Source organism: Eleutherodactylus coqui, chromosome 3, assembly GCF_035609145.1.
Source record: "Eleutherodactylus coqui strain aEleCoq1 chromosome 3, aEleCoq1.hap1, whole genome shotgun sequence".
In the NCBI taxonomy this organism is placed as follows: domain Eukaryota; kingdom Metazoa; phylum Chordata; class Amphibia; order Anura; family Eleutherodactylidae; genus Eleutherodactylus; species Eleutherodactylus coqui.
In genome coordinates, this window is record NC_089839.1 from 4,833,538 (window position 1) to 4,848,808 (window position 15,271).

At 44.9% G+C, this 15,271-nt stretch overlaps 1 protein-coding gene across 1 annotated transcript in view; it reads right to left on the bottom strand.

The window, feature by feature from the left end:
* The window catches only part of USH2A (usherin), a 903,954-nt gene that overhangs the window by 477,121 nt on the left and 411,562 nt on the right, over positions 1–15,271 (bottom strand). Inside the window, exon 29 of the mRNA XM_066594449.1 lies at positions 5,905–6,018. Coding sequence (XP_066450546.1) covers positions 5,905–6,018 — 114 coding nt within the window. The remainder of the gene's footprint in view (positions 1–5,904; positions 6,019–15,271) is intronic.

Genomic DNA, 15,271 nt, shown 5'->3' on the forward strand with positions numbered 1-15,271 from the left:
TTGTATTCTTGTACATAGGAGGCAGTATTATAGTAGTTATATTCTAGTACACAGCAGCAGTATTATAGTAGTTATATTCTACTACATAGGGGCAGTATTATAGTAGTTATATTCTTGAACATAGGAGCAGTATTATAGTAGTTATATTCTTGTACATATGGGGCAGTATTATAGTAGTTATATTCTAGTACACAGCAGCAGTATTATAGTAGTTATATTCTACTACATAGGGGCAGTATTATAGTAGTTATATTCTTGTACATAGGGGGCAGTATTATAGTAGTTATATATTTTTGTACATAGGGAGCAGTATTATAGTAGTTATATTCTTGTACATAGGAGGAAGTATTATAGTAGTTATATTCTTGTACATAGGAGGCAGTATTATAGTAGTTATATTCTTGTACATAGGGGGCAGTATTATAGTAGTTATATTCTTGTTCTTATGAGCAGTATTATTGTAGCTATATTCTTGTACATAGAAGGCAGTATTATAGTAGTTCTATTCTTGCACATAGGAGGCAGTATTATAGTAGTTATATTCTTGTACATAGGGGGCAGTATTATAGTAGTTATATTCTTGTACATAGGGGGCAGTATTATAGTAGTTATATTCATGTACATAGGAGGCAGTATTATAGTAGTTATATTCTTGTACATAGGAGGCAGTATTATAGTAGTTATATTCTTGTACATAGGAGCAGTATTATAGTAGTTATATTCTTGCACATAGGAGCAGTATTATAGTAGTTATATTCTTGTACATAGGAGGCAGTATTATAGTAGTTATATACTTGTACATAGGGAGTAGTATTATATTAGTTGTATTCTTGTACATAGGAGGCAGTATTATAGTAGTTATATTCTTGTACATAGCGGGCAGTATTATAGTAGTTATATTCTTGTACATAGGGAGGGCAGTATTATAGTAGTTATATTCTTGAACATAGGAGCAGTATTATAGTAGTTATATTCTTGTACATAGGAGCAGTATTATAGTACTTATATTATTGTACATAGGGGGCAGTATTATAGTAGTTATATTCTTGTACATAGGTGGCATTATTATAGTAGTTATATTTTTGTACATAGGGGGCAGTATTATAGTAGTTATATTCTTGTACATAGGGGGCAGTATTATAGTAGTTATATTCTTGTACATAGGGGGCAGTATTATAGTAGTTATATGTTTGTATCGGCTATAATTTTTTGCATCATAAAGGGATGTCATCCATACAATATCTTGCTGTGATCATTTTTAGTCATACTTCTGATGATTTAACCTGATATTTGGTACAGCATTATAGCCTGTATGGGAAGGATTAGAATGTGTGTGATAATCCCTCTAATACGGCACATTACCTGTACTAATATCTCATTTATCCATCAGCTAATCAAGCTACATTGCCTTCTAGAATAATCATTGTAGCCTATTAAAATGCCATCATGGAAGTGAAAGATAAAGATATGCAGATTCTAGTGGTGCGTTACCATTTTGCATCCATTTTCTGCCTGTTAGTGCAATGGAATAAAATAGACATCCAGCCCATTGACTTTGTGTCTGCTCATTGTAGAGGTAAAAACACAAAGCTTTCAGTCGTGGTATTTGATTTCTGTACAAAAATCTATTCCTGCATAACGATGGCCTATTGGATGGTGCTGCTGCATTAATCTACCGGGGTTTTTTCTAATTTATTTGCAATTCAGATGCTGATTCCTTATTTCGGTATGCATATTTGCATTGAAAGTAAGTGCATTAAGCAGATCATTGTTATGTGATTGTTTTTGAGTTCCATTTGTACAGCACAGAGTATATTCCATCAACCACAATAGTCGGCAGTGTTTGAGCATCCAGCTATTGTGAAACTACAACTCTCAACATGTTCTGACAATGGCAGAAGAGCCACAGATTGTTAACATGTATATACTTCCCAAATTCCAGGAACGTTAAGGTGTCTCCTAGATAAGAAAAAAAGAGAGACACAACAGATTGCTGTCAGGGTTTTGGGTTCTGACTGTTGATCTGTAAATTTAAGTTAGGGGTTGGGGAGTTTATAGCTGTTTAATGAGAGTAGGATACCGTTTTCTTTGTAGTGATACTGTCTCTTTAAGAGAGAACAGCAATGCAGTAACGGAGGTGAGCAGGGAGAAGAGACAGAAAGTAGTTGAGAGAGGTGCTTGGCGCAGGACAGAGGTTGAAGCAGGAGCCTCTCCAGGTGTACTGCAGTGTCGCAGGTACAGTCATAGGGAGAAAGAGGTGTAGCCATTGGGAAGCTTGCAGAGTCCAGAGAGCAGCTAAACCATGGACAGAGGAAGAGAGTCACTCCTGGTTCGTGTACAGGGCTGTAGAAAATGTCCTTCAGGCAGTTTTCCTCTGGTGAAGAGGGAAAGGAGTGCTGAATAGTGAAGTCAGTGCCAAGTGATTCCTCTGATGATGCTCAACCCGCGACGTATATAATCATCCCCGGTCATCCGGGTGTAGAGCTGTTCCAGGTATCTCACACTCATACACCTGAAGACGGTTTAGTAAGACGATTATCGTTTATTGCTGATCCCGGTCAGCCGGCAGGACTCTGATTAACAAACATTCATATGGAATCTTGAACTTTATTGACAGCTTGAAGTTCCCCTGGATCACAAGTACAATTTTTCTGTTTTAGAGTTTCTGGAGCAATGGCCATTCCTGCGCCCATGTCTATCAGGCTTACATCGACCCAGAAAACTGGTATAGCCCTGAGCCCGCTGCCTGCAGTCCCTTACATTGGATACTGGTGGATGGTGGGTTACTGCACAGCAGGATGGTTCATGGTACCGCCCAAACAGTAATGGCCGTAGTATACTGCATGTCTGCCTACTAGCCACTCTACAACTGTCTCATACACTGGGCTATTTTACCTGAAAAGATACATTTTTAGTTGCTGTTCAATCTTAACACTGCCAACTCTTAACATGATGTGACAGTGTTTAGTTGGAATGACCCCGCCACCCATGCGAGACCACCTCACAGTCTCTAAATACATCAGGTGGGCCTGGTGTAGCTCCAGATCACAACAGATACTAAATGAAATCACATTTTCAGGCTTTCTCTGTAGTGAGGTCTCCATTATCTCAGGGAGGTAATCAATAGCCAAAACTTCCTTATCTCTTTGGTCCCACAAGTTTCTCTATGTCGGCCCACTCTTTCTCCCTGGTTCACCTCGGCTGACCTTTTCCACTGCTCCCCTCTCTCATCTTCTGCTTGCATGCACAACTCTGACGTACTTCCAGCCTTGCTCTTAGGATCAGTCATCACTTGGGTACCAGCTCTCCGCTTCACCTCAGGGCAGCTTGTCTCTCGTTTCTCAGCACTCAGATCATTCTCTCTCTTTGATTCTGGCTCACTGGTTGTCTCGTTATCTCCGTCTCTCCCCGGTGTCTATGTTGGCATGGACACACCAACCAATGTCTGCAGCAATTCTCTCGTACGGGAATATTTGCCAACTTGCACATTCTGGTCCTTGGAATATCTTCTCGAATCGCAGGAGATCTCCAATTCTTCTCCGCTTGAAAAACCATTATTCTCTCCTGTAATGCAGGATGTTTTCTTTCTCTTTTGGCTTCCTGTGACTCACTTTCTTTCCACATTACTTCTCTTCCTCTGTGCAGACCTTTACCCCCTCTGTCTCTAGGTCCCTCCAGGGCCTCTCATCATCTAGCACTCCTTCCACTCTCTCTGACCAATGGCACCATTCTCTTAAGTGTTGGCTGGTCTCTATGACTTCATTCAGGCTGTTTCAGCATTATTCAGTCTCAACATCAGCTTCTTCATAGAATCATAGAATGGTAGAGTTGGAAGGGACCTCCATGGTCATCGGGTCCAACCCCCTGCTCAGTGCAGGATCACTAAATCATCCCAGACAGATGTCTGTCCGCCTCTAAAGACTTCTATTGATGGAGAACTCCCCACCTCCTGTAGCAACCTGTTCCACTCATTGATCACCCTCACTGTCATCTTCCCAGTGGCCGCAGCAGACCTTTCACTTCACAGCCACTCCTTGGTCATCTTAATGGTAGCCTCTGTATAAAGTATGATACACCAACAGCACACTTCAACCCTTTCTTGGGGTCAGGTCAAATGATGCAGAGCCAAGTCCAGACCAAAAAGAACCCAAGGTCCAATTTTCTATTGTGGACTTAATGGTAGCCTCTGTGACTTTAAGGTGTTCTATCAGGTTGTGTCACTCTGATCACTTAAGATGGCACCAGTCTGGTGCTTTTTGGGGGCAATGCCTGCTTTTTGGACACACTAGCCTTGTCACTCTGGGGCAGGGCATAGCCCCCTTCATTGTTTCTAATGGGGTATGATTTTCTGGGCGGTGATGTGCCAGTTTCTTCACTGCCTGCGTCACTAAGGAACTGAGGCTTCCCTTCCGGTGCTCAGAGTGCCTGGTCTACTTTCATCCCTGGACGCACCACTTAGAGGTTGGAAGGGCTCAGGACCGGGAGCTCAGCGGAGTAAATCAGCTGCTAGGGTTCCAATAAAAGGGGCAGGAGCTCCTTCCACCTCCTTATGCATATCCACCTTTGCTTTTTCTGCAATCTTCTTCTATTTCGGGGGCTTCCTGATGAAGACAATGTCCAGATTCCGAGGTTAGCGTCAGGATGTTATCTGTGGTGGGGCCACGAGCCTGCTGCCATTTCAGTGACCCTACCGGAGATAGCTAAGCGCTTGAACGTGACCATCTTCAGCAGTAGCATTGAAATGAATGCAGTGGCGACTGAGCATGCACCCAGCTCCATTTATTGCCAATCTCATAGGGTGACCCAGAAGCCCCACGCCGATCATGTAATTGAAGTAACAGTGGGGCTCGGTGTGAGCGCCGCTGTCACTTTACTCCATACCAGGTACAGGGCCGCTCATTGTATAGAAGCTGTGCCTGGTATCGTAGCTCTATCAGGCCGCGTTACAAATAAACATGACGTCACTGACCTGAGAAAAGGCCACAGCGCTCAATGGAGCGTCGCAGCCTCTTCAGTCAACTACTAATCGGCAAGGATCACGAACAATGGACCCCACTGATCAACTATTGATAACTTATCCTGAGGGTGGGTCATCAGTAGTTCAGTCCCGAAGAACCCCTCTAATTCAGCCTACCTAACAGAATATTAAACCATCATAACATGTAAAATGCTTAAAACACACATTAATCCGGCGCGATTTCCCCAGGACCGTTCTCTGTCACTACACCGTGAGGTCTGATGTTTTAACGAGAGGAATGGCGCTTCTTCCGCGACCCAATATGGCCGCCCTGCCTCTGAGCAGAACCTTATACACCCGTCTGCTGTTCCTAAAACTACAAGGAACTTGTTGTTGTCGGCGCCGCCAGACAGAAAGGAATGTGATCTGATTAATAGGGCACATGCTAGAATGATTAATTCGGCTTCCAATTGGCATTTGGTAGCTCCACTAAGTTGAAATAATTGTTGCCCGTACCAGTCTTTAGCACTTAAAAGAGACCATAGAAAGCGAACATTTGATAGCGGGTTTCATACTGTGCCATACAATCAATTCTTTTTAGTCAGACTGTCTGTAGATTTACTTCTCAGCCATAGTAAAGCGAGGAAGCTTTCATTAATCTTTCAGATGCTTCGTATTAATGACAAGGCTCTTGCATGAACAATGTAACAGCAATTAAAAAGCCCATTAATCTGCATTACAGCTATTAAAGATGCATGTCATTAAAGGGTATGGAGTTTGATTCATTTTCGCACCCCCCAAAAAAATGAAGCAATTACGCTCTGGCAATGCACTCTGTCATCAAATTAGGTTCTGGTTCTCCAGCAAATGGCCGGGCAGCGTTTAGATCCTCTGTTTTATTATTCATGACTCAAATGTGGAAGTCAAGACCTCTGGAATTACTTTACCTTCTTGGAGAGTGGTGATGTGCCGAACATGGGAGCCCCCGCGGCATCCAGAGGACGTGCACACGGACAGCGTTACTGCGTATTTCGTAAAGGGCAGTAAGCCCGCCAGGCGGCCTGAGGAGACAGAAGACAAGAAGATGTACTGAGAGCAGGGGCCAGGACCGGGAGGGAGCGTGGAGGATGGCGCTTCTTACCTACTATGGCCTGGGTTATACGTAGCGCGGCCGCTACATAGACGACATTCGCCGGCAGGATAACACGCTGATTCATGTAGTTGAGGGTTTGATGGAGGTTAGAAAAAAAAAGGAGTCTACTTTATTTGTGTTTTAATCAGAAGCAGCGCCGCTCTTGTCTATTAGCTGTGTCTGCTATTCAAGTGAATCTAGGTAAGTGCAATACCACACACAACCTGTGGACGGGAGGGGTGCTGTTTCTAGAGGAAATGCAAACCCCAATTTTTTTCATCTTAAAGGGGTTTTTCAAGATAATTGATTTATATAAAATCCAACTTCCCTGCCAGACATATCAAATAGTGATAAAATCTCAGCAAAGTTCGGTTCAGCTTGTAGCCGGGTTCTCCAACACTGGAGCCATAAAACGTGTTAGACAACAGTTTTTGCAAAAGTTCAGTGAACCAGCCGAACCGAATTGTTTAAACGTTCCCCCATCACTACTCACTCTGTGTGGATCCCAAGCCTTGAAGTTCTAGTTTAGGGAGTCACCCATGGAGTGCCCGCCAGATGGACATCCCACCCATAGTGCAATGTCATTGTCACAAAGTTGCTGTTTGCCCACCCCCATCAGAACCATAAATGTACACTCTTGTTATTCTCAGCTTCCAGTTTACCAAGTAAGTCTCAACTGCCAGAAATGTACCATATAGTTCAGTATTTGTTTCATTAAGAAGGTTCCCCTGGACAGCAGCGGCGCTCCTTCCACTTCCATCCAGGCGCTCTGCAGCTCCGCCCCCTTCACTTCAATGGAAGGCTTGGAAAGAGGGCCGCTACTCTACAGCCGGAGCCATTCTACTGCTAATGCTTGACTGTGGGTTGCACGGTTGTGTGCCTGAGCCTTATGTGTCTGCTAGCCATGCTTGTGGCTTAAGTGGCCAAACCCACTTATTAGTAGGCGAAGAAGGGCGGCCACATACTTACAACCTAGTAGAACTGTGACTATTGTGTGTTTACTGGTCTACTGCCTGCGGGGGATCAGTCCGAGTCAGCGCTCCGCCACACATCTCTCTGCCATCTTTGGACTCTCGCTCATCACATTACTTCTTGATAGAATTCTCCGGAAGGATTGTTTTCTGATCTCATTTTAGGATGTTTGAGATTTTTTGACTTCCTACCGGCGAGGACTGCGACATGAAACAGCGGAGAATGTCACGGAAATTTACAGTCTGAGGGATGACCCGATTCACCTTGGAAATTAAAAAGAAGCGCGACTTGTGCTCAGTAGTTTTGGTTCATGAAAGCAATAAAGCAACGAGCGCCGATGTGAAGCGAAGGAGGGAAACCGTAAGGTAGATACGTGATTAAAAACCGCAGTCTAACATATAAGCTTAAAAATGCCGTCGATCATCGCAATCTTTTGGATTGAATTTAGGTTTGATTGGGAAATAGCCGTGCAGCAGTAAAGCGAAATGTCAAGAGAACAACGGCGCCCCCCTGTTCTGTGGTCTGTTGAGGTATTACAGCTCCAGCCCGTTCAGATCAATCTAGATACCCAGTGAGGTTCCTTTAGCCGGACGTAATGGAGCCTCTTAATCGGTTATTCAGGGTTTTTGGACGGTGATGGAAACGTCTAGAAAAATTACTTGTAAGAATATGGAGATGGGAGAAACAGCCCAGAATGCAACAAAAACACGAAATATATTCAATTTACTTATTTTTAAACCACAGGAGTCCCAACATTGTTCAATCTGTCTATACATTCATCCATCTGACATTCAGGCCTCATTCACACGAGCGCATCAATGAAGAATAGCCGCGATCGAGTCCTGAGCTTAATTAGCGTTTTCTCATCCATTCACATGGGCACATCACGGGAAAAAAACGCGGCACCGCGCAAATTTTCCGGTCGACAGAAATCCTTGGAATGAATTCTATTCGCTTCAGCAGCTTAAATAGCGGCAGCGGTCTTCGCTGGTAAACTCCCTCCCCCTCCCTTTTTTTCATCTGCCATAGAAGTCTATGGGAGCTTCCAGCGTTTTTCGCCAATTCCCGGTTTTAACAGCGTGATATTTTCAGGCGCCCAAAAATCGCTCATGTGAATGAATGCATAGAGTCTAGTGCTTCCCACGGGCGCGATTATCGGCTGACGTTTTATTGAAACGCTAACTAGGCGTGTAAGAACGCTCGTGTGAATGAGGCCTTAGGCTGCAGTCACATGATCCTATTTTGGCTGCGTATTACATGCATAAAATGCAGTATGCAGCTCATATGTATGTAACATGCATAGTCACTGCGTGTTTTACGCAACTGTATACTATAACGGGCGCAATGCGTTTAAAATATGCACCAAAGCCGTCTGTATCGCCCAACATAAATCAATGCGTTTTTAGTTCTGCGTATTAGGGCCGCTTGTGCAAATACGCTTCCCTCAACGCAGTGAACAAGGTAGATTACACCTGAAAAGGCCCGTCACGCCCCTCCGCCCCGCCTTGATTTAAGAGTCTGTTTAGCCTAATAATGTCTGCACAGCGTATTTCACATTTGCGCATCTTCCACAGACTTCAATGGGACCCTTTGGTGCGCAAATACGTAAAAAGAAAGAGCAGCTACTACTTTTCTGCGTATTACCGAAATGCGTGCAAAAAATCGTTAATGAGATCGAACCCACTGACATCAATAGGCCGTATCCTGTGCGCATCGTTCGCATGAACTCGGCGCTCGCAATGAACGATGCAAATACGTCAGTGTGAAGCCGCCCCAATGCAAAAAGCCATGCGTAATACGCAGCCAAAATCCGCTGGTGTCAGCGAGGCTCGGTCAGGCACAGCGTATAGAAGGGGCGGCTCTGTACCCTCTATATCACGCCCTGCAGCATGGCAGCGCCCGCCGCACTCAGCACCGCGGCTGTAATGTGACATTTATAGATGCAAACCTGTTCATCTCTTACTAACAAGTACAACAAGGTCAGCGGCGGGATGGCGGAGCGCGCGCCATTTTTATTTACATATTTCAACAATCTCCTTCTCCTTCCTAAGCTGCCAATGTGGCTGCTTGGCCGCCGTCCACCGTAATCTGTTCTCCTTCATTATGTTAATCTGTGGGCGGAAAGAATTCTGTCATCTTCAAATGGCTTGTACAGCAACGGTAAACACCTCGGCTCGTCTGTAATTGGACAGGTGTCTGCGCCCGTGTCACCTAGGTTTTAATTCAATTAAAAAACTGGCGACTCCACTCTCATTACCCGCTGATTCCCTTTGATCTTATCGCCTGCCTGTGAAATTTACACTCAGCAAGTGTTCGCATCGGACTACAAAGTCAGCACTTCCAGAACAAAGATCACCGCTGACATTATGCAGATTTTTTTTTTTTTTTTTTGGGGGGGGGACTTTTTTGGAGGCAAAATGCCAAAAACACCAATAGAATTTTTATACCGTTCCGGTTCTTGTATTATTTGTGTCGCGCCTCTAATCAGTTTCTATTTCTTTTGCGCCATTCTTATACTATTTCTATAGCTTTTATGTTAGTTTTAGTACTTTTAGGCTTTCTTGTTCCTAGATGGAATGGCAATTAGCCACATTGCAAAAACTTTTTTCTCTTGCGGCTTGACAGACTATTAATAATCGCGCTAGGAGCCGCCGCAGCTTCTCGGTCCTTGACTGACAGCGTCTTTTGTTTGACAGCTCAAGAACAATTTCTTCATCTCTTCAGTGTAAGGTCATTTCTGGTTCTGACAAAAAAAGTTCTAGGGGGACAACGCCCGACTTCTAGCGGTAAACAGTAAGTGCGATGGATATATGCGGGTCGTGTAGCGGTCGGTGTCATTTATAATATTAGGAGTCATCAATAAGTTTGGACGGGGGACCAGAGCAGTTCGCCCAGCGAGGGCAGATAAATGGTGCCGCTGCGAGAGTTTAGTCAGAGAATGTAAACTGGTGATGCTCAGTCAGGAAAGGGACGCGGATACAACTGTTGATGCAGTAAAGTGATATAAAGCGCTGGTGCATTATGGGAAATGCTGTAATGGATGATGTTCAGTACAGAAATGTTAAGATTTTTATAGGAAATACTATGCTAGTAAGGGGTGGACTGGAGGCTTATGTCCCCTGGACTGCTCCTCAAGGATGCCCCAAGCCGGTATGTTGCTTGGGCCAAGGGTGAAACAGCGCCCCCTCTTCCCGGCAAAAAAAAACACCACTCATTTTGCAAGCATTGAGAGCCCCAATACAAAAGATAGCCAACATATTTAAAGCATTGGGACTTGTCTAAAGTGACAGAGTAATAGTGCCCCCAGTAGTGACCCCAATACCAAGTGTCCCTCTTAATGGCCCCAGTAGTTGTAGTTGTAGTGACCCCCTTAATGGCCCCAATAGTAATAAAGCCCCGTTAGGAGTCACAGTAGTCATAGTGATCCTCTTAGTGGTGTCCCAGTGATGATAGTGTTCTCCATTGTGGCTTTAGTAGTAACAGTGCCACCTGTTGCGGCTTGTCGGTCACAACAGCGTTGTGGCACGGTGGCCTCAACGCAGGCCAAGACCTGTCACCTTGTTATGCAGGACAAGGGTTAATGAACCACATGCAGAGTTTGCTGGCTGCTGTCTCTCTTGGCTGCATAATGCATGCTGGATTAGTCATGCCTGGGAGAAGGTTGGAGGTGGGGTTCTCTAATTGCTCTGCCAGCCCTCCGGTGTGGAGTGCCTTTATATTCTCACCCCTCCCTTTGCTCAATGCTGCTTATTCAGCTACATAGAGGAGTATTGGCGTTCCTCTGTGCTGGTTGTACTGCTATGTCTAGATAAGTTGCTGTGGTTTACTTTTCAGTCATATTTCTGTTTTCATTTTTGTTTTGCTTTGCTGTTCGGTTCGTCTCTTCAGCGGTCTCTCTAGGGACAATCAGAGCCGAGGAAGAACACGGTGGGGCCGCCTCTATCGAGGCAATTACTCCGCTTCTAGGCAGGGACCCTTCACTCCCTGCTAGGTTAGGGGGTTTTTTGCTTTTCCTTGCAGGGTCATGGATCCCATTTAGGCATTATCCAACTAGCTTAGGTCTCTGGCTATTGAGGTTGCTGAAGTTAAGCAACAGCACTTAGGCGGTATGGGTTTAGTTAAAGAACTAAGCTGCATCTGCCAGATAGTTTTTCTGGTAAAAGACAGGAGGTTTTGTGTTTAAAGAAACCTGCAAATTGTACTTTAGACTGCTCCCTTTTTCCTCAAGTGATGAGACACAGAAAGTAGTGTTGGTAATCTCCAGGTTGCAGGGGGATCCCCAGGCCTGGGCGTTCTCATTATCTCCCACCTGTGAGGCTTTTTTGTCGGTGGATTCATTTTTTTCAGCTTTGGGCCTGATCTACGATGACTCGGATAAAGTATCTCTGGCGGAGGGTACGATAAGAGGCCGACGTCAGGGGAAATCACCGATAGAAGATTTTTGCGCAGAGTTTCGCCGCTGTTCTAATGAATTACAGTGGAATGACCCCATATTGCGGAGTCAATTTTGCTCTGCGCTTTGCAACGAGATAAAGGCTCTTATGGAATCGCATCCGGCACCTAAAACTCTTGATGAAGCCATGTCTTTAGCCATATGAATTGGTCAGCGGTTCAGAGAGTGGGCAAGTGAGCTGTACTTTGCTGCGTCCGTAGAACCCGTGGAGTGTGATGAACCCATGCAATTAAAATAAATCGATAAATCACCAGGCCCAGATGGATTACACCCACGGGTTCTAAGGGAACTAAGTGACATGATAGCTAGGCCACTATATCTAATATTTATGGATACTATCAAGACCGGGGTTGTGCCATTGGATTGGCGCATTCCCAACGTTGTTCCAATTTGCAAAAAGGGGTCCAAAAGTGAGCCTGGTAACTACAGGCCGGTAAGTCTCACTTCAGTAACTGGAAAAATATTCGCGGGGATTCTTAGAGACGCCATTCTAGAATACCTCGAGGAGAACAACGGTATAACTCCTCACCAGCATGGGTTCATGAGGGGGCGATCATGTCAGACCAATCTGATCAGCTTCTACAATGAAGTAAGCTCTAGGCTGGACCTGGGAGAGTCTATCGATCTCGTTTATCTGGACTTCTCTAAAGCATTTGACACTGTGCCGCATAATAGGCTGATATATAAAATAAGAAGCTCGGATTGGGTGAAAACGTGTGTATCTGGGTAAAGAGCTGGCTCAGAGATAGAAAGCAGAGGGGGGTAATAAATGGTTCGTACTCTGATTGGGCCACAGTCACTAGTGGGGGCCACAAGGTTCAGTATTGGGCCCCATTATGTTCAATATATTTATCAACGACCTGATAGAGGGGCTGCACAGTAAGATATCAATATCTGCAGATGACACAAAATTATACAATATAATCAATACAACGGAGGACAATGTGCGGCTACAAACGGACCGAGATAAGCCGGGGGCTTGGGGGGGGGGGGGGGGAATGGGAAATGTAGTTCAATATTGATAAATGTAAGGTTCTGCACATGGGCAGGAGAAATGGATGTCATCAATATACACTAAATAGGGTACTGCTAGGGAAAAGACCTGGGGGTACTAGTGGGCTGTAGACTTAACTGGAGTAACCAATGCCAGTCAGCTGCTGCAAAAGCTAATAAAGTCTTGGGGTGCAGTAAAAGAGGTATAGGGGCGAGGGGCGAAAACATTATCCTCCCACTATATAAGGCACTTGTCAGGCCTCACATGGAATACTGCGCACAGTTCTGGTCACCGGAGCTCAGGAAAGATGTTGCAGTGCTGGAGGGGGTTCAAAGAAGAGCGACTAAACTAATACATGGAATGATGGGACTGGAATACCCAGAGAGGCACCAAAACTGGGATTATTCACCCCGGAAAAAAGACGGCTAAGGGGCGACCAAATAAATATGTATAAATCCATGAGGGGACGATACAAGGATCTCTGCCATCATCTGTTTATACCCAGGACTGCGACGGTAACAAGAGGACATCCGCTACATCTAGATGAAAGCAGGTTTCATCACCAACACAGAAGTGGGTTCTTTACTGTAAGAGCAGTGAGGCTGTGGAACTCTCTGCCTGAGGACGTGGTGATGGCAGGATCCATAGAGGAGTTTAAAAGGGGACTTGATGTCTTTATAGAGGGGAAGGATATTGACCCAACGCAGAGTACTCTGAAGCAATCTGGGGGCTGAGGCTCCACTCATAGCTGATTGGTGGAGTAGCATTTAGCAGGGGCTGCTCCACCACTCTGAGGGTTGACTGCACACAGTAACTTAGAGCGCGTTGGCAGCACCAATAGGGATGGAGGGTATATTGGCCATCATCACCCCAGCCGCCTGAGACCACACAGTCTCCATCCGGACACAGCAAGTGTAAGTAGTACAGTATATTTACAATGTATCGCTTTATACAGTAACAGGATACTGTTCTCCTAGAGGGGTGTTCAGGGTGCACACTGGGCGGCCAAATCTAAAATCTATTGGGTAGGGGGAAAAGTTTTTAAAAATTTTAGGTACCCTTTAAGATAAATGGGACTGAGCTGCAGTACCACCCACTACTGTGGATAGCGCTGCAGCTCATGTTTCTCCAATCATGTACAAACCCCATAAGTACTAAGTTATTGCACTATAACCTAAGATGTAGCAGAGCTGGAGCTGCTGGGAGAGCTTTTTGTGACAACTTATCTTTTCTTAAGCCATTGCAAAGCTGTTGTTAACTTATGTTAAAAGGGTTCTCCCACGTCTGTCTTTTGATGACCCTCCAAATAGGTCGTCAACAGCAGATTGGCTGGGGTCTGCCACTCAGGACCGCTGGCAATCAGCTGTTTCCCCAGGTCGGTCACTGTGTGTATAGAGCAGAGAGCTCTGTATGCTGCGCAGTGGCCACAGCTGGTATTACAGTCTGAGTCGCCTGTACTCTAATAGTGATTGGCTGCAGCAGTCATGTGTGCATACGGAACGTCACTACTATATGCAAGTAAACAAAGATTGGCGCGCTGGATCGGCATTGTGAGTTTTTTTGTATTTCCTGCCCTCCTCCCAATTTTTATATAACTTGGAAAACCTCTTTAATAAAACTCTCCAGTTTAACCTCTGCAGTGCCAGGCCAAGTGAGAGAACCCTGGCTAATCCATGAACATCTATAGCCAAAATCCCCCCCCCCCCCCCTCCCTGTAGAATTAGAAAATCGATTCCGTATATGGTACTAGTTAAGCAGATTGATAGTGAGGTGTATTTGGACCGTGAAAAATGCGTACTAAATTATTTTCAGCGGACAAGTTTAGTGATGTTGAGTCACCCTGTTTTTCTCTAAATCATAAATATATTTTATGTGAAAAAATGGTGGAGACGTAACCTGTATTTCATCTTTTACATGCGATAAAGTCCAAGGTTTGGACCTGTCAAGGACTAATACCACTATCATTCGCTATTGCAAAATGACCACATTTTTCATCCCTACAGCTCGAGCCCGTCGCTTAAGTGCAGGAATCACCACCCGCCGAGCACTTCCACGTGTCATGTGCTGTTTGTTAAGGTCACATATAAAGAAGCCGTAAATGGAATGACTTCAGGAAAAAAAAACAAGACTCATCGCGCTATTTCCACAACTATTCGCTAAATGGGACAAAAACGGTAAATGTAATTGTGGCTAATAAATGTCATCCACGCCCTGATATCGAACCAGCATCTGTTTGTCCCCCGGAGTATATAGATGGATATAGAAGTCCCTGTAATCTGGTACTCGCTAGATTGGAAATATGACAGATTAACCGCAAAACAACCTGCTAATCCCATAGGGGCGCGCAGGGTCTGGTTGTAGGTCTTTTGATTCGGGTGTCTGGTGATGAGCGGCGTGTCAGAACTTCATTCCTCTAGACTGAACGACTCTTTTATTAGACCCCCATGTAGTAGCGCGTTCGGCTTCCTTTGGCCTTCAGAACCGCAGCAATTTTCCGTGGTGTAGATCCCACAAGATGATGAAATCATTCTACAGGAATACCGGCCCCTGTGGACAGGAAGCTTCTTGTTGTCACTGCAGATTAGATGGTGGTGCTGACATATTCTGATCAGCTGACAGGAAAGGTTCATCGATTCATGCTGCTTGCGCCAAATTCTGACTTCCCATCAGCACAAGGGTTTTTCACAAGGGTGATTGGTGACAGCAAATGGTACATGTACAACGTGACGCCAGTGCCTCTGAGTATGGTGCAACAGTGAAATA